We start from the raw sequence: 23638 nt of genomic DNA on the forward strand, positions 1-23638 counted from the left end.
CACAGTGCTCTGCCGCCGTCCACTGAATATTTTCATGGAAGAAGCCTGTGGGATGAACAGGCGAACCAATTGAACAAAATTGAGATTATACTGAAACTACTGCTGCTTGCTGGACCACCTGCATGCCGAATTAAAAGGCGGACCCTGGCAATACAGAATATGTATTCAATCATGTTCCAGTAGGTAAATTCGCTTACCGATAAGCAAGGAAGCATTACATTGATAGATTTCTCAATACGGTTTGGCGTCCAGAAAGAACAGCGCAGATCGGGGATAAAGATGCTCTAAACGAAGCGAACCACTCAACATGCACATCAAAGTGTACAGCGGAGTTTTAATTTACACCAAAGCTCCGCTAGAGATTAATTTTACTCACCGTATGCTTTTTAAAGTTCACTTGTCAAATCAACTTGTCTCCGGTCAAACCTCGTGTTCGTGTCGCTGTCTGTGGAGCAGAGAGCAGTCAGCGGTGCAGGTCGCGTCCCCTCCAATCAAATACAAGTCAATTGGCAGGTAAGGGAACGCCCTCTGGTCTCCAGTGGTAAATAAAAAGGTAAATAAAAAGGTGGGTAAACTATGACCTCCAGTTGGTGATCAACAAACAACCACCTATATAAACAAAAAACAATTACATTTTCAGAAACTTACATACTATTTAGCCTACTATAATGTGTACCATAACTTTACCTTACAAAGGTTAAAGTCATCTTAAAAAGGTAAGCTCTAGGCTATTCCAGAAATAAAAACGTGGGTAAAGTGAGTTTAGGGTTAGGTTTACCCCCCACTAAATCCCTGCTCCCTAACACAAGACTACTAGACATGACTATTTCTTTTTGTAGCTGAAACAGGCTACAATGGAAAAGAGGCTGTGATGCTTTTGTGGATATACACATACAGTATATCTCATTCACAACCTGTCTCTGTATTCTGGAAAAATCCTAAACGTGTACAAAAGTAACTTACAGACACATTTATTAAATCCAAAAGTACTTTGTCTACAAGAGAAACAGTAGTGGGGTAATTCAGACAGCGCATGTGAAATGTTACCAGTAACCTTGATAATGAAACTAGAGACTTTTATGATTATATGACAGAAATCCTATCAGCGATAACTGCTGATTAAGCTGACTTCATCCACTGTTGACAATTTCAAATGACTTTACAGTTTGATGTAGGTGAATCTATGCTGGATGGTTGCCTGTCTGTCTACGTGACAGGGAAGCACATGAAGCTAGTGTGCAGGAGAGGAAGAAGAAAAAAAGAAAGTAAAGCCACAGCATTTGAAAACGTGTTCTTTTTAATTTTGTTCCCTTGGGGTTGGGTGGGAGGGTTCAGGTCTGAGTGAGGAATGAAGGCAAAATATCACATCAATCCATGACACACAACTTTCATCTTTTATCATCTTAAATACCATTATGTACAATCATCCATACAGTACAATACACCAGCTCAGCCTAGAAAATATTGATTGTACACAAATAAAATCTCATTTTATAAATCTCCGTTCTCTGTCAGGAACAATCTAAAAAGAGTGACATTAAATTCTTGCCACACTTTTTTTTTTTTCCCACTAGGCTAATCAATGTTGTAGGTTTCACAAATTAATTACAGAAGTAATTCCTATAACTGTTCATTTGGGGCAGGTTGTTGTGGTGTTGGGGTCGGGATTTTAGAGAGGGGCAGGTTTGGAAGAGCAGGGTCACATTTTGTTAATATTGCTGTGTGGAGGTCAAACGGACCTGGAGCTGGGTGAGGGAATTGCAATTTTAGCTTCTGAACAGGCCAAATAAAATATGCCAGAATAAAATATGCCTATTTGACACATTAGGATTCAGAAAATTGCATACAACAGAAGTGGAACAAATCTTAGAATCCATTTTTGATATTTGCTTTCCTTCAAAAAACTTCAACAACTCCACCTCCCCAAACAACTGCTCTTAAGAGTGCGGTGTTACAGTAAAGCCCAAGTTGTGGATTCTGCTCCAGCCAGGCCCAAGTTTAAATCAATAACTGAAAGCATGGCGTTATGCCAGTCCATGCGAGCTGGCGAAAACAGAAGGCCAAGAAGAGTACAGCATCTCTGCATTCACAATATACCGACACCCATACTTTGGATCACTGCCCGCCATGCAAATACACAGGAGACAAGCCGCTGGAGGACGAACCCACTAAGTGATGGAGATCTCATGGAGCGCTCCCCTCGTATTACTGGAGGTTCTCATGAGTTAAATGCAGCATGGTAGAGGATGACATTCCTTACACTGGATATCAGCATACTCTTCATTTGACTTCACAGAGCTTTGTCGCCGGGCAAAAAACGAAACCTCTGCTTCGTAAAGTGTACAGAAACAACTCAAGGATCCACCTCGAGTCGGAAGCAGGTATTCATTTATTGAACTAATACCGTTAAAGAATATCCTTCTGTCTTGTTTGTTTACAAATTAAACATTTTTTGATAATATATCGACCACAGATTTGGTTTACCCAAGGCATTTTTTTTTCTAGGACATGATTTCATATCAAATGTCTTTATAATTTTACCCATGTTATTGTGTTATTATAGCCACAAATCCTGTAATATTGCGCAAACCAGAATTTGAAGTGTACTGCACAATATGTTGATTCCAACAGATTAACATGACAAACCTAATAAATATATAGTGATGTATTAAAAAAAATACAATTTTACATACATTGTACCATGCCGTTATCTTGTGGTAATACCTCATCTTCATTGTCAACCATAGGTGATTGTGTACTGTGGTTATACTGGGACAATGTTTCTGTTTAAGTAGATAAACAAGTGATAAATCATTAGTGTTATCTCAATCCCCAACTCCTCTGAGTTACAAGTTTATGTTAAGAAGATATTGGGATTAGTCATATTAGATAGCTAATCTTCAGTGTGAAGAAAGGTAACCATAGGCATATATATTTTGCTTAAGAACTGACTGAAATGATGAGATCCTAGATGTCAATTAAAGGGATCTGGAGTTGTGAACTTAGAGCAGACACAGACAGATTGAAAACAAAGACATGTGAAAAAAGTTTCCTTCTTAAACAAAACTACAAAACATAATCAAATGTAATGTATTCCTTCTAAATAGGTAGATAGTCCTTTAAACAGTTCAAAATTTGGAGTGAATCCATTCAAGTTTGTTGCAGCATGACAGACCAACTCATTCATCTTTCTCAGGTGAACTGTCTGTTCCTCAAAGCCTCGTCAGTCGTCTCAGTCTACAGACAGACTGGACCACTGATGTTGCTTGGTCACCTTAAAAAACAGCCCATGCAAACTTATAGCAAGGGCCATCATCAATTAAACACATCGTTTTCAAGTCTCTTTGGGTGAATAAAATAAAATAAGAATAAAAATAAAAATAAAAATAAAAAAAGACCCCAACCAGTACAGCTTTGGGAAGCTGTGGCAGTGTTTTGTAAATGGTCATTGCATATACCAGTCAAAGTCAAAAACCTAGGAGTTTTCAGGTTACAATTTCAAATCTGTGGCATTTCTTATAACAGACAAAGTACTACAGTACTTACATCCCAAAACACCAGCGCACATCGCCCATTCATTTTCCTCTGCTCTAAAGCAAAGGATACAGCTGGCTAGAATTGATTTGATTAACTTAGCAAATATAAAGATGACATTCAAATTAAACAAAAACTAGGCTAAACACAACGTTTTGTGTTCCAGACTACAAACAATCATATATTTATTTCAAGGTGAAACAGTACTTAATTTGAAATGTACATTGATTTGAAATGTCTGGACATTCCGTTTCCAGTGTACCGCACGAACCGCCTTCTTCATGTCTAGAGTTGGAAATCATAGCGCTTTTTTTTTTTTTAAACTAATCTTTCTTCCTCCAGGCCACGAGTTCATTCAATACATTAGCACATATAAGGAGGCACACTAGGAGAATGATAAGGTTTGGAAGAGTTTTGATGTGGTGGTTGGTCATGTTTGAGAGTCTTTTATAGTCGTAAAGGTTTTTACCGTTTTGCCCGTTCTCGTCTTTCTCTCTGATGAGATGCTGCGGGGTAGAAATTAATCTCAGAGCACTTGGGAGCACTTGAGGAGTACAGTAATGGCTGTTAAAGTGACTAACACAAACTCACAGAGCAAAGTAGTGTTGAGGAAAGAAAGGGGAGAAGTCAAACAGTTTAGTATGGGAGAGAGAGAGATGAGCAGTTACTCGAGGAACAAAGGACAAGGAGAGGATTCGAGTGAAAAGAGGGGGGGCAGAGGGGGGAAGAGAGGCACTAGAAGCCCCCTGACTGTTCATGACATGGGCCACTTGGTCTCCTGCTGCCTTTAGCCCACTCATCAATATATCCTGCCACCCATCCCGTCCAAACCATACGCTCATCTCATATCTTCATCCACCCAGTCATCTGTATGCTTTTCCCTCTGTAGTGGTCCTCTGTAGGGTGGGGGTTTTCGACAGGTAACAGGTGGAGGTGGAGGAGGAGGAGACTGGGGTCCGGCAGGCCCTCCCTCACTGCTCCTCTAACCAGGAGGGCTTGTCGGCCCCCGGAGGCCTCAGCTTTATGTTGAACTGCTTCAGCGTCTGCTCCAGCTGCTGCTGGTTGCCAGCGAAGTACGCCGAGATGGCGTTGTGGAAGAGGAGGAGCTGCTTATGCATCACCTTCACCTGAGGGAGAGAGATGGGGAAGTTTAGGAAGTTGGTTTGTGTGTATTAAGACTGAGGAAGAAAGCAAGGTCTTTCTACGAGTGTCATTTAACGGTGCGTTCACACCCAGCATGTTCGGAGCAGTTGCTTTTTTCTCTGAAACCACCTGAAAATGCAGGTCTTAGTCCTATTCCAAGTGAACTGCGATTCGGGTCATTAGGAGTGAGAACGTAAGCGTACCAACTACAGGAAGCAATCCCAAAACTCAGTTTATGGGAATAAGGAGACGGATGTTGACATCTGAAAGCTAGTGGAAGAGCCTAGCATAACAAAATGAACCAAGGGCAAACCGCAACCTTGCCTGGTCATATTCAGCTGTTTCTTCATGTATTCTTACCTGGTATGAAGAGCAGAGAAGGTAAATTACGGCAAAGAATGCAGACAAGTCCACCATACTTAAAGTTGCATGGACTGGAATCAGATTTGTTTTGACTCCCCCTCGCCATCAAAATCTCTAACCTCACGGGATTACAGGCTACCAAACCTCTGCCAAATAAACAAGCTACTTTGAGTCCATGTGACTTTTGTTTACAGGCCCTGGTTCGCTTGCAATTGAGCAGTGAACCTAAATGAACCAAATACAAAAAGGCAACATTGTAAACTTTTCAACTATGGACTGTAGGTGTGATCACAGCCTTAGACATCAACTGGATCTGGATAGTAGAAATGTAATATTAAAAACACAGCAGGATGAAGGTGCAGGTCTACTCCTCTAACTAACCTTATTCTCCTCCAGGAACTTGAGCTTAATGATGACGTCTGAGCGGAGGTGTTCGTACTTGTCCTTATGGACCTGGTACTGTTGCTGGGCGGCGTCTATACGGGCCATGGCCACTGCGTCCCTCGGACCCAGACTCAACTCCTCCAGGTCTGACCGGTAGGCATCAAACTCCAGTCTGTTGAGAACAGGAGGGATGGAAACAAGAGAATTGAAAAAAAAAAAAAGATGAATTTCAAAGACCCAGAGAGATCCATTAATATATGCAGCATCGAAGGATTCAATGTTAACACCAATTGCCCATTGTCGCATTGTAGAGATGGATTCAAATCTTTTGTTCATGTTTTACAGTAATGAACTCTGAAGTCTGAATATAAAATTCCCCTTAACTAGCCAAGAGCAACAAACACAATTTTATCTATATCCTAGGCCAAAGTAATGCCTATTGTCTTTACATCTTTACATCTGCTTTATGGATTAGGATTTTTGTGACGTCATTTAATTTGATGGTGTTTTGTGCACGGTGACGGCAGTATTTCTGTGTTAAAGTTTTGTCTGTATCCCTTTGTTAATCCTCCTGTAAACAGGTATCCACCCAATGTGTTGGATGAAAAGAGAGAATAACCAATCCATGTCCACACCTTGCGTTCTCATACATCTTGATCGTCATCAGGGTGTCCTCCATGGTCTTGTTGACCAGTGTGTTGATGCTGGACACAAAGAAGTTAATGGCACCAAGTAGAGTCTCCCCGTTCTTACACAGCAACTTCTGAGTCTCTGCATTGTAGCCAAACTCATCCTGTAAATGCAAGCGAGGCATTCATGCACATTGTAATGAGAGGGTTTTGGGTTACAGTCAGTGCAACAGAGCTGGCATTTCAAATTCTTCTATATATAGTGTACATAAAATGAATCCACCCTAATCACCTTTCGATACTCTGATGTCGGGCTTTAGATCGATGATTAAGGGTTAAGACAAGGGTAAAGCTGAGGAAACAGACTTTGAGGCCTTACCCGCAGCTCTGGAGACTTCTGACTGAGGTCAGCGAAGGTGTCGCCCAGCGCGTGCTGCGTCTGCACCATGCTGTAGAAGTGGTTGGTCAGCGCTCTGGCCAATCGCAGCACGTTCTCATACTTCCTCTTCGTGTCCCTCAGCACCTCGATCTGGGCCTCCAGCTCCAGGTCCACCGTCCGAGAGCCGCGACCGAAACGCTCCGAGATCATCTGCTTCGTACACTGGCGGCAGAGAGGAGAGATCAGATGTCACAGGAGGAAGGCACGCCGAGAAAATCAGTCGCACAGTGCAAGTCCTGTCTGCGACTTGATCATACACCATATGAGCTCATGATTTTATTTTAAGGAGTGTGGGCAGAGTATTTTTTTTTTCAGCTTTTAGTAGGAAGGCAGAGGGGGAGATGCAAGAGAGGAGGTTTTGCGTGGGAAGCATGTGATTCCAGAGGCAGAGACATAAACCACCGTAACATCTCTAGGCGCTGGTGGCGCTTACCAAAACAGAATCGCCAAGTAACTCTTTAACTCATCTAGAGCTACAACGATTAATCGATTAGTTGTCAACTATTAAATTAATCGCCAACTATTTTGATAATCGATTAATCGGTTTGAGTAAAAGTTTTAAGAAAAATAAGTAAAAATTCTCTGATTCCAGCTTCTTAAATGTGAATATTTTCTGGTTTCTTTACTCCTCTATGACAGTAAACTGAATATCTTTGGGTTGTGGACAAAACAAGACATTTGAGGACGTCATCTTGGGCTTTGGGAAACACTGATCGACATTTTCACCATTTTCTGACATTTTATAGACCAAACAACTAATCGATTAATCGAGAAAATAATCGACAGATTAATTGACAATGAAAATAATCGTTAGTTGCAGCCCTAAACTAATCTAATCACTCCTTTGCAGCTTATCCAAGGTACACAAGATAACCTCAGGTACCTTGTAGGTGTTGAGACCCCATTTCTTCATGAATTCCAGTTTTTCCACTGCCACGCCTCGGTTGGCTTCGTCTGCCGTCATTGACGAGCTGCTGCTGCTGTGGTGCATGTTGGAACCTGAGAGGGAGGACATGGATGTAGCAACACATGAGCATGGTAACTCAGAAACACAAGACAAGCAAAAAAGTACTTCTACAGACATATAACAGAAATAAGACCAGCAAAGATTTCTAAACTACTTTGAAATGTATTCAAAATGCGTCAGATTTCATAAAGACAAAACTAAGGATGGTTTCTGAAACTTATCTTCTACTAGTATCTTCTAACCCATCTCCATCACCACTAGCCTTGAAACCACTGTGATAACATGCAGAGGAGTGAGGGTGAGTTAATGAGTGAGTAAATGACAGAAAAATGCAGAGAATGAAACTGAGAAGAAATATGGGAAGTACCCAGAAAAACATCCCTAATATTGTAGATAGCAGGGTCTTTTTAAGGAGGTCTAATAGTAATTAGCCTCAAGAGGTGTTTAGGATCAGTCCCAAATACTAGTCCTGTGAATCTTGGACTAATCTAGAACCCACTGATCTTGGGATGATTTCGGATCAGTGTTTCAACTTCTTTCCCTCCCCAGTACCTTGGTATTCATGTGATTGGCTTGCTATGTGGCGGGTGGCAGAGCTGCTGGGGGGAACACTACCTCGCCTGGCCTTCATACGCAGGTCTGTGGCAGTGGGCGGGCGGGCGGTCGGGGAGGAGGGTGTGGGTAAGGGTTTAGGGTGGGTATGAGTTAGGGCAGGGTGCGGGAGTGGCATTCACATTGGGGTTTGGTCAAATAGTGGCATACATTTGTTAGGATCAGGATTTTAAATGATGGTTGGTTATTTAGGGTAAAAAATTATCGGTCATTGAGGCAAAACACAGCCATGTATTAACGAAGAAACCAGAGGTGCATTTGCCAAATTGTACGCCAAAAATGTAATGATAATATAGGAGGGGAGAGTAGGAGGAAGATTGGGGAGAAGAGCAGGGAAATGCAAGAAAGATGGAAAAGGGAGATGACAAAAGGAGGGAGAGGAGGATGGAGGACAAAAGGAAGCCTTCAAGAATGGGTAGGAGGGAGTGATGAAAGGGAGGTGGAGGACGAAGATAGACATGTAAAAAGATGAAAAGACAATGTTTAGCGCATGACAATCAGTGAACAATGCAGACAAATGGGTAAAGACGAACAAGGGCACAGTCTGAATTGCTGCACTCCATACTAAATGCTGCCTTTTGTTGAAACAATGATTAACAGATGACAGAAATGTCCTCTGAATCTAAAAGTCTGCAGAGATTCTCCTAGTAAGCTCTCTATTTAGTCAATAAACAACGGCTTGATTCGAATACACACATTGTGACGAACAAGAAGACAACATTTTCTGTTTGCATCAGTTCACAGCGGTTCACAGATTATTTTAGCGAGTCATTCTGGGGGAAAACAAGAAAGGTGGAGACCAATTAAAAGGAGCAGCTCCAAATCCCAAGAGAAGCCAACCTGTGAGCAGAGGAATAATATGGAAAACAAGGGCAAAGATAGACAAAAAAAGGCCAAAATACGTCCAAGAAAAAGACCCAGCAGGCAAAATTAACGTACTGCCCTTCTCTCCCCTCAAAAACAGAAAGTTTGATGAGGAAAAAAGGGACAGAGAAGCTGGCTCCCAGCAAGCTAAATCTCTAAAGACAGGGAGGGAAAAGAGGATAAAGACTGGCAGGGCGTCTTTCCAAAATGAGATATCCACCACTTGAGAGACATTCATTGTTTTTTAAGATTAAATAAATACATAAATAAATACTAATGGCACTTTTTAAAGGATTGCAGGTAACATAAAAAGATCCTTGAGTAACCAAATGATAACAATATTTTCAGACTGGATCCTCTTGATTTTAACATTAAATGAAAAACTTTGGGTAATGATCCTCCATTCCTCCTCTCCACCACCCCACCCCCCAAAATGGATATATCACATTTTGGAAATCAACTCTGCATATTGAGCTGTAACAATCATGAGAAAGGTCTAAGGAGCCACCTATTCCTGTAACTGGGATCCTTTTGTTAAACTCAGAGTTGTAGCGCACAGCAGGGCCTGACAGAGAAAGAGATAAAGATTCAAAAATATTAGTATCAAAATAGTATAGTTTAGTATAAAAAAATTAATTGGCAGCTGCTCTTCCTTTGCATGTCAAGTTCCTGATCAATTCCACTGTCTCCATGCATAAAAAAAAGTAAAAAAAGTATAAACCTGTTTTTAGTTTAAGTATCCCACAAAATATGTCCTGCAGTACGGTTATAGTATATTTGAACCACTCTATGGTTGATGAAAATGCCGAGCACGTCTCTGAGGTGTCACATTTTTGTGAGGAGTTTCTACATTGCCTGACAACAGCCTCTAAGAACAAACACCTCTTATATTGGGGTGCAACATTTCCCAAGAAAAGTGGCATTTCACTCTTTAGCGTTAAATTTCAGTCAAATGTGGTGATTATTGTGAGTTTTCATGTCTTTAAAGTTGTTGCATTTTCAAAAAGCTATCTTTTTTTACTGGCAGTTTGGGACTAACTCAATCAGTCAATACATCGAAACCCCTCACCTTGTTCAGCGCTTCACTTGGTTACAACACTATCCTACCACAGCACTTTGGTGTTAACAGATGGAGCTTTTAAAGTCAACGTAGTTTCACTCACTCCAATCATGTATTCAAACCACCCCCCACCCTCCATCTGCACAGCTAGAAAGGGCTAGTGCATTTGTTCTTATCCTGAGCCGTAGTGTATTTGAACATAAAAATCATGAAAAATGAAAAATGGACCACTAAAGCACTTTTTCAGATACAATGGAGGCCAACGCTAGTGATGAATCAGCACAAAGTAACGACCTGCAATCTCAAATGGATGGCCCGCAGGATAAACGAAAGACATGAGGCTCCACAAATCAAACAACACTTCATTGCCCTCTAAAGAAATTGATTAAATGACCCCTGGGATAGGGACATGGCACGCAGTCAACAGAAGGAGTCAAAACAGGAGAGCGAGAGTGTGGCTGAGAAATCAGGGAAGAGACTTCAACAGGAGTGAGTGAGTGAAAGAGAGAAAGAAAGAGTAAGAGGAGACTCTACCTTTCATAGAGCTGGTGGGGATTATGCCCTCTGCTGTTCCTCCGTAGCCTCCGGATACGATGCTAGTCTCGTTGAGATTTGGACCCGATACCATCACCTGCTGTAGGTCCTGGAGAGTTTGAATGAAGAAAAAAAAGAAAAAGAAAAAAGAAACAGGGAAAAAGGGGAAGGATAGAGGAATGGGGGCGGGAAGGGGGGGGGGGGGGGGGGGGGTATGTAGACAGAAGATTACGACCGAGAGGGTTAGGTTAAGTGAACAGCACCTGCTGGTTTTCCCAAAGAGACATAGGTAATGTAGGTTAAAGGCTTATTCACTAGAGGGGGACAAACACTACTAAAGTTAGGAAGGTTAGTCGCTACACACATCTGTCTCCAGGCTGCTTAATCCCAGCCCCTTATCTGGAGCTCACTCGCTGAACAGAGAAAACTATACAGAGTGTGAAAGATGGAAAACCCACCGCTAACCTGCCTGGGCAATGATTAACCAAACTGATGACTTACACCGAGGCTCTTTGCACGCTGCTGCTGGAAGCAAGCGAGCAGATAGCACAGCTCCGACAGACCTGCAGCCTAATTAAAAGGTTCCCAAGCAAGGATTTCACTGATCTATGCGGCAGGAAAATGCACAGGCAAACTATTTTCTCCCTCTGATATAATTTCCTCACAGGCTTTAGTGTAGATATGGATCGTCACTGGAACGCTGCATTATGGGGCCCAGGATCCATCTTGTGTGTGTGTGTTTAATTTAACTAAGCATAAAAAGCGTGCACCGCAGTAATCGGGTCTTTTTCACTTTCTGCTCATTAATCAGTTAGTGAGGGGCTGATGGAAAAATCTGGTCCTGCATAGACTTCTTACTTAGGCATTAGTATGTACGGAGCCCTTGTTCCTAAACCACACACGTTTAAATTTCACTCATAAGTCTGTGCTGTAAGGAAACCGCTTGTTTTGTTTGTTGGTAATACTATGACACAATTTAACTACGGTTAAAGACCCATATCACCTACAGTAAAAGGTAAAAAAAAGGGAGTATAGCAAGTAGGATTGGTCCTGAGGTGAAACTTTGGGCTCAAGACTCGACAGTAAGCTTGTGTTGAGGAAACGACACAAGAATGAGGGAGAGGGAGGTCCCCATTTCCTCTTTATAAACAAACACAAGGAGTGTGTTTGATGCTACCTTCTTACCATGAAGGAGAAGTTTTGCGCTGAAGAAAAAGCTTTGTGCTATTGGCCGGTCAAGCGGCGGTCACTGGGGAGAAGAGCGTGGAGCAAATTTTTCCCCTTTTTACAACTGAATCGAGACATAAAAAGGGGGCTAGAATCGACTGAGAGCTTTATCTGCATGCTGAGATGCCGCTGCTGGACGGGGTCAGACCTCTTTCTCCACACAACACGACTACATAGCTCGTTACGGTTGAAATGTCAACTGGGTTGGACAGAATGAGATATGCAAGATAATTCACACGGACGTTACAGAATTAGTCATTAGTATGCCACCGTGTTTTGTCATCCAACACCAACTAAAAGTTAAGGAATTACACTCACACAACCTCACCCAGGTGAACACACACATACTCAGAATCTAGACTATATTAGCTCAGATTTTGATGTTCAGAACTAAGTGTTAGCTGTTGGCTATTTTGTTAGCACTAGTACTTGTGTAGAATGTCTCTCAAAACAAGTCATGCTCCATAATCGGCAGCATCACACGAAGAAGAGAAAAATGCTGTGCCATGAAGTGTGTTTGAGAGACTTCTTCCACCTATAGCTACAGTTAGTAAGGGCCAAATTAACAGGGAGCACAATTCAGCTTGCACAGCGGTTTGCCATAAAAATTAAATTGATTTGTATCGATTCAAGGCAATTTAATGTCATATGAAGTCAAACCACTGAGCAATACACTGCACACCAACATAAACACACGCACGCCAACGCACACGCGGCCTGCTCACCCTGGTGCCTCTGGAGCTCCCTACCTTCTCATCTAAGCTCCACTGGAGCTTTGCAGCCTGTACAGAGATGGAGGAATGACAAACAAAACAGAAAACAAATAGAAAAAGAAAAGGAGAAGAAAGAAAAAATCCATAACTGAAATCCACCAGACAAGACAGAAGGATGTAAAAGAAATCCCAGAAAATCAGCCTTGGATGTCCACAGAGAGCAGCGATGGGGGATGGAGAGCAGTGATGCCGGATATCATAACAGTTCAGGATTTTAAATTTCGCTTCTCAGTCCACTGGATAACTAGTGTTTTGCTTTGTATGCTGTAGCTCATTATTTTTCCAATATAATGTGCCAACGCAACCTTGCCATGATATCACTCCATCACTGTCTGGACAAAAAAAAACATATTGATTCCAATACAGTTACTGCAATAAAATGTTGACATTTTACAAGACATTTACAGACATTAAAAATGACATTAACGTTGTGCAAATCAAGAGGGAAATGAACTGTATCACTCACACACACACACACACAAACACACACATCCATGGTGTTCATCTCTGCAGCCTGTACTGACGAGTTCTCAACATTCAGCCTCCTGTATCGACCAGTACTTTATTTTAACCGAGCCTAAAGGTCCCTTCAGACCCCAATGGAAAAACTCATTAACTAGAAGGACAAGGCCTATAACTACATTAGGTCCTTTATTCAGTTCTTGTATCTCTCCTTCTCAGAGATTTGCCTCATGCTGTGGCATCTGCCTGAAGTGGGAGAGAGCTGGCACAGATACTGGACCCACCCTGGGCACAGTGGATCATTTGTTCCCTACGATGATGCAAACCACCATAAGGGTCCATGACAGCTTCAAGCAGGCATGAAATAATCTGGTTCTCATATACTGATAGTAAGGTTTGGTACAGGCTGAGGGAAGCATCTTGTTTGTTTATGCACAGATGTTGTTCCACAAACAGAATGCTAGGGTATGATACTGCTGGGCTGGATAGCAGAGGCCAGCAATTTGTCCTGAAATGCCACATGGCAGTATTTCCAAAAACTGAGAGGTTGTGCGATCGCAACAACAATACAGTTAGAATATCCTCAAATTGATAGTCCGAGTAATCCCTCATGAGAAACTGTGTATAGCCGTATAATCATCTTAAAATGCCGTTGATTCTCTGTGTAGATTCCAGCGAGCCACAGGGATGCATCTGATGCTTTTGCCAGGCTTTTGTTTACAGTGACCTGTTATCCAAGTCGCTGTCGAGACAGCGTCCTGTCACCAAAACTGTTCTGACATGAGCACAATGCTGACATCTCAATCTGTTCTGTAGCTCTTTTTTTAACCTGTCAATCTTCATCTCTCTGTGCATGAGCAACACAGACTGCTGTAGTTTTAAACATTACTACCGCAAACTCCTATAAAAATAATCACAATGCGGGAAAACGCATACAGCAAGTCTTTAATGGAAAGCTTTGTGAGAAATCAAACTGGATGCTGTTCTATAAGCTTGTGTATGAATAGGCAGTGGATATCAGTCTGATTCGAGGGCTTTCGCCCAAGGACGAAGCGCAGCCAGTTTCAGATTAATTGCAGAGTTGCTATGACAACTGGTTAATATCCAGCACTAAACAGTGCAGCTAAACACTTCTCATCCAGCATGATGAATACATTAAAACTGAGGTAACCACACCAAATGGCTGATAAAATGTTGGAAACTTGCTTTACCGCGTGGCTTGGTGAGAAGATAAGATTTTACTACTTGAGTGTAGCGCATATTTGGTTAGCAAATAAAATGATTAACTGCCAGTGGTTCCTCCAGGATCTTAAGTAACCTGAGCACTGTTTGTCCAACAAGGCGTGTCTTGGGGAATGGGAAAAAACACAACCTGTTCCACCAAACTTACTCTAGCAGCTACAACTTTGCTGTTATTTCATTCCGATTAACTGCGACCGAGTCACTCCTGAAAATCATAAAGCCTAAAAGCAAAACCTCCCTAAAGACAACACAACCCCTGCACAGTAGCACATTATCTTACCTTCAACTCAGGTCCACAAGCGCTTATTAATAGTTCTTTCAGTGAACTGTCCCCACCGACAGCAACCAGTACATCTGAGAGTGTACCTTTTCCACTCAACACCTCGTGTTAACCAAATACACAAGAGATGTTTCTCTAACCCCGACCTAAAGGCCACATCAGCTGTTCCTGGAGCCAGCGGTTCCCAGGGAGACAGTCGGACTCCAACAGCTGATATCCCAGTAGGCCATCTTCCCTCAGACGTAGCTAGGCAGAGTTAGACCTCCCAACAAGGGCTTCTGTGATGTCTGACAAGCCATTAACCCCTGGCTCACCCTGGGTGCTTTTTCATGACAGCAGCCTTCACTGTGGTTGTACTTTGTGCAACAACAGACTAAATAGTAACAATTCACACAGCAGTTTTCCAATCAAGGGTAAAATGTATGTTTATGTTTTCTAGTTGAGAATCACGGATGGATTTATGGAATCTGGGTTTAAAAATAGTGTATTCCATGTTTATTCAGATATAACCATGGAATAACAGAAATAAATAGTAAACTGGTTTGCACTTGAGAAATTGGTAAAATGAAGAAATGAACACAAATTTTGATACAACTATAAACTGGGGGAGCAGGACTAGATGTAGGAAGCTGTGTTTGTGGAGGGTGTGTACATATTTGAATATGTGTGTGTGTGTGTGTGTGTGCGTGAATGTATGCACCTAGAGTTGTTCGTTGGACATTTGCCTTTTAAGTGCTGAATCTTGCTTGTTTTTGTACTTCTGATGCCTGAAACATTTTGGCTTTTTAGACTGAGATGGACAGAATTCCAGCTTTCTACATGCATACAATATTTTCAGCCTGACTGCCATTTTGCTCTTATTCCAATGGGCTGAAAGATGTAAAAAAAAAAAATGTGTAGGATTCAGTTGCCTAGATAAGCAAAATAAATTAGCACATTATCACTGTCCACAGTTATCAATAAACACTTGCCAAAACAAAAAAATGTTCAAATACTATGATGCGTTATACCTACTGTAAGACAGATATATTGATTTAGAGTATAAAATATCCGATGATAGATGTATTTGAGTATAAATCACTTCAACAAAAAGTTAGAAAAAAGTAAATCCAGTGAATTTTAAGTAACACTATAACATATGAAAATGGAAGAATGGATTTTGGAAAAATTATAAACAGTCTCCATACGGTCCTGAGTGATTAAACAGCCGCAGTAGGCCATTAGAGAGACATAGCAAAGTGTGAGAGTAAGGAATTAACGGGTAGTTTCAGCATGAGCATGGACCTTTCTCTTATTTTAGTGAAAAATAAGAATAAACAGCTAGGCTATGCATTCTTGGTATTTTTTTCAATTTGCTGCAGTTTGTGTGCAGAACATCTTCTGTCACCTTTGGATCCCAGGTGTATAAAAATACAAACCGTTTGCACATTTCTTTCCATGTCTAATGGCTTTTAAGAAGGTAAGTGAAGGATATACAGGGTGGTCTCCGAGTGTGAAACACAATAAAACTGAAAACCCATCCGTTAGCTCAGACCCACCTGTTCCAGGCTGTCGTCCTCCGGTAGAGTCCCTGTGTCTCCATTACTGTTGATAGGAATCTCCATAGTGGCGGCTTTACTCATGATGCTGTCTGTCATAATGCACTATGTCTGGAAGAAACAGACAGATAGAAAGAGAAAGAAAGAGAGAGAGGGTGAGATGGAGAAGGTGGATGCAACAGATAGCACAAATAAATATAGAGAAAGAGCGAAAAAGGCAGACGCACGCAGAGAGAGGGAAAAAACAGAGGGGCCTAAATGCAGTTATGAAGAGGGAAGACCAAAAGAGCATAATCAAAACAGCCAGATCATTAGGCAGATGGGAGTATAATTGCCACACACAAGAGAATAGGTGGGTTTTCAAAGAGCAAGGCTAGCACTCAGCATAAGCACAACACCTATGAAAGCCCCGCACACACAGGAGCCGCCACTACAATGAGCCGTCTTGTTCAAGTGGCCACTCCATTTCACAGCTCAATTACAGTACAGTATGTCAGCAGGGCCCACTCCCTATCGTCCCCGACTGGAGGGGTGTCAGCAAAATGTTACCGTTATAACACTGTCTAGTCATTCTACTAGCTCGCACAAACCTGGCCTACTACACACACTCTTGTACCAGTACAGATGCATCATCACATTTGCAAAAAATCGCTGTACAAGCAGTAATAAAGCTCCTATTTTTAGCTCCGATAGGAATAATGAATTCACTCCTACGAATCGTTAATGAGGGGTTTGTGTGTTTGTCAGGGCCACAGATGACAGAGCAACAGCGAGGCTAATTGGAGGGCCAACAGATGAGAGATAGAGGCTTATCAGAGGTTTTTACATTGTGGAGCAGGGTGTGGGTTAAATAGGTAAACGTCACACCTGGATAAACTCCAGCATGTAGGTTTACACAAAGGGAGACAAACCCATAACAGTTGCTTCAATATGTACTCTTGGGTGTTCTGTGGGACTCTCTATTCCTTCTTGAGACTCATACAGTTTGCAGTTAATAGATCTCCATAAGAGCTTTAGGTCTGTAGAACAGGCTTAACACCAGCCACCAGCCAAACACTGGCACATTTTGGTTGGGGCTGTAAGTATATCTATTCTTCCAGATACAATGGCAGGAAAACAACCAGTCTCGACTCTAAAAAGCTATTTTGCTGGTTAAATAATGCAAGCGGCAGTTGAATTTTGGAATCTACTGTCTACACTGACTATTAAAGAAAGTTAGTTTCCTGATCTGCTGTAGATTTTTAGGCTCTAAGCGCTCCTTTTATTTAAAAAGAAAAAAGGTTGCGCTGACATTGACGAGTTGTGTAAAGAGCCTCTGGTCTCTATTCACTCCACTGCTGAAGGGAAATTCTAGCCTAAAGCAAAAATCAACCTCTTGGCTCTATATAACCTCCTAAATTATGAGTCAATTTATAGTTTAGGAAGGCAACGCCAAGAGAAGACAAATCCTCCCTTCGCCGACTGGGCTCACTCAGCTTTCACAGTTGTAGGGCAGCAGCATCATGCCTTGCATCATGTTGGGACAGAGATCCATGTTCCATATTAGCCTGTTCATGGACTGAAGTATGGCTGTATGAACATGATTGAGGGGCAAACCAGTTTGCATTGATGCGATTGCGACTTAATGGAGCTTAGTGTGCCAGCTTCATTCTTGTAGACTAGTTCAGTGAATAATTATTACTGATTTTTAGCACAAAATTCAATGTCGCAATCTCTTGTTACATCCCTATTATTCTGTCTTTAAGCTATGGATACATTTCTGATAATAGATAATAACTAAGTGTTATTACATTATGTCCCTAAACCCATTTGATATGCAATTATGTAATCTTACACCTGCTTCTGAATTATTTCATTCATTCATTCATTCATGTCATGGTGAAAAGCAGGAAACTTGGTATGATTTACAGCATGTAACTCATTGAAGAAATGGCGAAGTGTTGTGCTATGGACTGCAAGCTTATGGCATTTTTCAAGGGTTAGATCACTTAGGGCACCAATTTTACAGCTGATGTTTGAAGGGAGGCTCATGTGCTGCTCGTTTACATTGGCTCTTACATAGCCTAAGGGGTTTTTCCATCTTAAATGTACACTAGAGCAGGCCCAAGTCTATTTCCTCAGGAATGACACATCTCCGTTGACTCTAGGCGTTATAAGTAGTTTCGCTTGCCCGACAATACTTAGGCTAACCCTTGAAACACTCCTCTGAAACAGCTCACTGGACCTATTTCTAACACAGTTTTGGGATTGAAAACGCTCTAACGCCAGGCTGAAGGCAATTAATGTAATCACTTGAGCGTATCTTGATATCAACCGTTTATGTCGGCCCAAAGTGATTTAACCCTCAAAACAATACCATACAATGGTGATGCATATAAGAGCCCAGGTTTGCTGCTTTACATAACAATATCTACTGGGTCAGGCCCTAATCGTCATCCGTGTCTAAATGACTCTATAGACTGGAATGATCTATGTTTTCTCTGGCTAACAAACATTTCACCATTGGAAATTCCACTGAATAAGCTCACAGGGGCATTTTTGGGCACCCTTGGGCCAGGCTGGAGCCAGGGTGAATTAACAGTAGGCCACTTGCACCTGAGCTCATAGATTAACTTAAATATTGGTTGTTTAAAGTGACTGAATCCTTGACAACACTGCATTATTTCAATAAGTTTAAAGCTGAGAATGGGCAGCTTCCACAATGACCTGAATATTCATTTAGCCAGGCCTAATAGTACTTTAACAGAGAAAATTTATGCTTTTTTATATTGTGTCTGGAACTTTTGACCTCATTACAGTCTGCTATAGTCATAAATTAGACTATCACAAATATATCACAAATATTAAGGAAAAAAACAATAATCCTCACATAGCAGGTGTGGGGAAAAAAATAGTAAGATTGCAGTAACTGCACATCAAATAGTTGTTGGGTCATTATACAATTAAGGCTAGGCTGAATGATGATCCATACATAATAATCACTTTAATAAACTGTATCTGCTGTACTTAATAGTGAGTTTATAGCGACTTTATTGTATATCTACTTTGGCATCTCTATAATGTTCCTATGATATTCCTATAGTGATTTATTTGTATAGGCCTACTATCATTGTACGATTTATTACAGGAGTTCTTCGTAATTGAAGTAATTTACATGAGATACAGTGAGGAATGTGTTACTTTTGCTGTCTGAGACTGGCAAATGTTTAGCTTATGCTCTTTGCACAGTGCTTTGTCATTAACACCATCGATAAAAAAAAAAAAAAATGTAGTAGATTAACAGGAACAAACACCCTTCTGCATACCATCTGGCGCAAGAGTGCTCAGATCGACTCCTGGTGTACACATTTGACATTAAAAAAAAAAAAGAAAAAAAAGAAACAATAATCTAACACATGAGAAACAGGCCAAGTATTTTCTCATCACAACTTCCCATGCCATCCTGTTAGGAGCCTAACAGGTGCAGCGCAGGTGTATTCAGTCTCCAGCAGTTACTGTTAGCTAGCGGGCCTCCCGTGGGTCCAATCTGTCCAACACAGTGGGGTTTTCTCTGGCTTCTACATTTAACAGGCTGTTATCCCTACTTGATGCAAATGTGCGATGGATTTGAGTCGTTTTCTCGGGCTGAAAATGAATGTGGATTATAGCTAGACTGCCTGCAAAAAGGCCTGCCTGCCTTCACACATGCAACTGACTGGAAGCCACTTGGTTAAAATTGGTAAACAACCAGTTCTTTCACAGTGCAAAGCTGAGCCGCGCATTGTGAAAATGTACAGTAAAATCGCAAACGCAGACAGGAGACATTACAGTGGTTTACAAATGGTTTCTCTTACCGGTGTGCTTGGTCCCGTCGTAAAAACAGAGCTACTCGGCAAGCTAGCAGGCTAATAACAGGCTAACGTCAGTGCATCCCAGTTCATGCGCGGCTTGGAGCGGACTGGTGTGTCTTTGGTCAGTCCAACAAAATCAACCAGTGAGTAATAATGCAATAGTCTTGTTCAATAATATTTTAATGGCATAACCGGATAAAGTCTGCTGCTGGCTGTGTTTATCTCCGGACCCCTCGTAAATAATCCTCTATCTTCTGTTTTTTAAGCGAGGAACGCTTTACGGAACTGACGACATTGTGGCATTTTGCGGACAAAGAACGTCTATGTGTAAGAAGATGAATCACTCGCTATCCAATCTTTCGTTTGTTCTGAGAGGGGTGACTACGACCGCCCAAACCTTGGTCAACCGCAAGGAAGACAGTATCACACTGTGAATTATTTTCATCATGTGAATAGGAAGACTCTCCACTTTTGAGCTCAGTTACATAAAATTAATATGGTACTCAGTTGGATACTGCACATAGATATTTATTGAGGGATCTTGGTTAGGCATGTGTAACCCCTTTTTTGAAAGTGCAGCTATCACTTTCTCTTTTATCTTTCAACCACTGACAACAATAACCATGTAATGGCTTTAATGATGGAATTTGGTGTACTCCATTTCTCTCTCTCTCGCTCACTTTATCATAAATAAGGCAACAAGGGGAAGGAAGTGGAGATCCATCGGGCTCCACTTCCTTCCATTACTAGAATCCGTTATTACAGAAACTCAGAAGCCATCAAGAAGAAAAACATGCCCTGCTTTTGGTCTGCAAAGGTGGGTGTTAACCTTCAATGCAAGCATTCTCCTCCTGTAATTTTGCCTCATACAGAGATGGCTTAAGCATAGCAAACATAGCATAGTATTTCACCATATAGCGACCAATCTGATACAGACCTGAAGCAAAGTAGTTTTTCTCAAGAACTAGGCCTACCCGTCAGAAAGTAACTCTGAATGGTAACAATAGGCTACTTTCAGTTTAGGCGTAATACAGTCTAAATGAACCTTAGACGTTTTTAATTATAGATATCTGCAAAAGAAGGTCATCTTTCTATTCACGCCAATTCATTAGAAGCAGACACTGGTAAGCATTGTTTTCCCCGTCACACTTCAGGATGACGTTTGTGGTACCCGGAAATATGAACTGAGTGAAAGCTCTTTGTTTTTCCTCCTCTCAGCTCCAGCTCACCTGTCAAAGCGTGGCGCCCTGCAGGTGACTGTGTGGTACAGATGTGCAGCTGTCGCCGAGCTGCTGCTGACTGCCTGCGGGCGGGGCGGACCGCCCAAAATATTCTGCTTTTTAATTTCCCCCTCTTTGATGAATTCCAAGGCACATGACCATGTCTTTGAATCTGAGAAACAGCGCCCCATGTGGCTCTAACTGTAAATTCAGGTAGGCTACAACTTTGGCCAGTATTACCTACCCTTATCTGGGGTCATTAAATATTTTAGACAAGAAATATTTTAGATAGGAAATCAGTTTTGTTATTTGTGGTATGAATAATTTTGCTGAAATACAATCGCTGATTGTTCCTCAAGACCCTGAAAAGACACTGAATAATGTTCAGCTAATGAGAAATTTGGTAAAATGTAATTTGTGACAGTATGTCTTATGGGAAAATTGATTAGTAATATCACCTTTGAGGAAGTTAAGTGCTACAAATGACTTCCCGACATGGTAATGTGGTACCATTTACACTGTACCTTGGCTCACTCTTACCACACTGGATCTGGGTCTTACTATTATACCGAAAGTAAACTCAGAAAAACTATAGGTGAGAATGGGCAACAGTTCATGAGGGGATGGAAAGAGAAGCTGTGTGAAGAACACCACAGTGTTCTTCTGACAAGCATACATTTCAATGTATGCTGCAACCACTGCAATGTCCAGCAGGGAACTTTTAATTTAGAATCTGTCAGTTTTGGCTTGTTAATAATGTGTTAATATTTCAATGATCATTTCTACATGTTGTAACAGTGAAAGTTCACACTGCCTCCTCACAGGAGGTCTATCAGTTGTGTAAAACAAAGAATAGAAGGCATTGTAGGGGACAAACAGGTACGCACCCCATCTCACCTCAAGCCATCAACCAATCATTAGCATACAATAGGTTGATACAACAGGACAGTCATCAGTGTGGTGGCTGTGGGTAAATAGTCATAATGCAAAGAGTGCAGCTATTATCATAAAATAACTTTCGGGAAAAAGAAAGAGAGGCCCCTGTCAAATTTATTTGGATTACAGGAAAAACACACATACACAGGGAAAACATTAATTTTCATCTTGCAGGATTCACGGTCTTTATGAGATGTCAGCATGTGCTCGACCTCAGAGAGTAAGTTAAAAGTTAACATGCATAAATATGATCTGTGACCAACTTAAAGGGAAACCAAGCACAGAGACTACTTGTCAGGTTGGACAGACATCTACTGGTTAAAATAGCACGCATGTGACCAAGACCCGCCAATAGCAGACTGCAATAGCATGCTTTTAACCAGTAGATGTCAGTACAACCTGTGAAGTAGCCTTTGTGTTTGGTTTCCCTTTAAGTTGGTGACAGATCATATTTATGCATGTGAACTGTTAACTCTCTGAGGTCGAACACATGCTGTCATCTCATGACAGACTTTGAATCCTGCAAGATGAAAATTAATTTCAATTATAAGGCCACGTCACACAATGAATTACAGTGAAGTTATCATGTTTCAGTGAAATAATGATGAGGGCTTCTACATACATAAACCCAGGGGCACGCTGACCTTTGACTTGGTCCCAGCCACAGTACGGGTCCCATACACACACACACACACACACACACACACTCCATGCAGGACAGAAGTGACTACAATCGCTAATATGCACCTGCACAACACCACTGTCTGATCCAGCCTTTCCATCAAGGCAAAGGGTGTCTACATTAAAGAATCTAAAATATAAGATAGTTTTGATCTTTTTTAACACTTTTTTGGTCACTGCATGATTCCATTTGTGTTATTTCATAGTTTTGATGTCTTTACTATTATTCGAAAATGTGGGAAATAGTAAAAATAAAGAAAAATGTGGTGTGTCCAAACTTTTGACTGGTAGTGTACATACAGTAGTCATACCACTCAAGAAAACAGCAAATGCACAGCCATCTGACTGAACCACAACATGAACATCCTCACAGTGCCAGAGGAGAGCCTGTGAACGCTGACAGGCTGAGGAGTTTGGAACAGCTGAAGCGCCTCGGTGATGCAGCCGTCTCCTCCATCAAACTCCACTGCCCTCTGCAGCCAAACAGAGTCTGACAAACAGCGTGGAAGAGTGAGAGGGAGGGAAAGAAGGAAAAGAGGGAACATTTTTATTAATGAGCGGATGGAAGGTGGGATGGGTGAAGTATAGGTCCAAGAGAAACTCTCATGGTATTTTTTGGATGGATGTGACATGAGAACATTTTCCTGATGGAGCGGTGCTTGAGTGCGGTATGAGTTTTGCAGCTGCCGGCGTGCGTCTCTGTGCCAGTTTGTCTACCTGAATGTGCCAATGAACATAACATGGTGTTTTGCGCCGTTTCTTGCGGATTTCTATGCATCCTAAATAATAACTTAAAAACAAAACCGTTTTACGACTTGCAGACATGTGAACAACATAATCACATACAACATAATTAGCTACAGCTGCTGCTACTGCAGATGTGTGTGTGTGTGTGTGTGTGTGTATGCAGTGCTATAGAA

At 41.5% G+C, this 23638-nt stretch overlaps 1 protein-coding gene across 2 annotated transcripts; it reads right to left on the minus strand.

Annotated features, from left to right (window-relative positions):
- Positions 1-1285: 1285 nt before the first annotated feature.
- Positions 1286-20114, minus strand: arfip2b (ADP-ribosylation factor interacting protein 2b). Of its 2 annotated transcripts, XM_071899316.2 has the most exons (10): positions 19885-20114; positions 16052-16162; positions 12482-12538; positions 10530-10638; positions 9444-9500; positions 7376-7491; positions 6433-6654; positions 6060-6217; positions 5422-5596; positions 1286-4661 (listed from the first exon to the last, which is right to left on the minus strand). In XM_071899316.2, the coding sequence occupies exons 2-10, from the start codon at positions 16148-16150 to the stop codon at positions 4506-4508; spliced, it is 1149 nt and encodes a 382-aa protein (XP_071755417.1). In that variant the 5' UTR covers positions 16151-16162; positions 19885-20114; the 3' UTR covers positions 1286-4505. The 2 variants fall into 2 exon arrangements, with proteins under 2 accessions (XP_071755417.1, XP_071755418.1); XM_071899317.2 differs by lacking the exon at positions 9444-9500.
- Positions 20115-23638: the final 3524 nt, after the last annotated feature.

This window comes from Centroberyx gerrardi, chromosome 11 (genome assembly GCF_048128805.1).
Source record: "Centroberyx gerrardi isolate f3 chromosome 11, fCenGer3.hap1.cur.20231027, whole genome shotgun sequence".
In the NCBI taxonomy this organism is placed as follows: Eukaryota; Metazoa; Chordata; class Actinopteri; order Beryciformes; family Berycidae; genus Centroberyx; species Centroberyx gerrardi.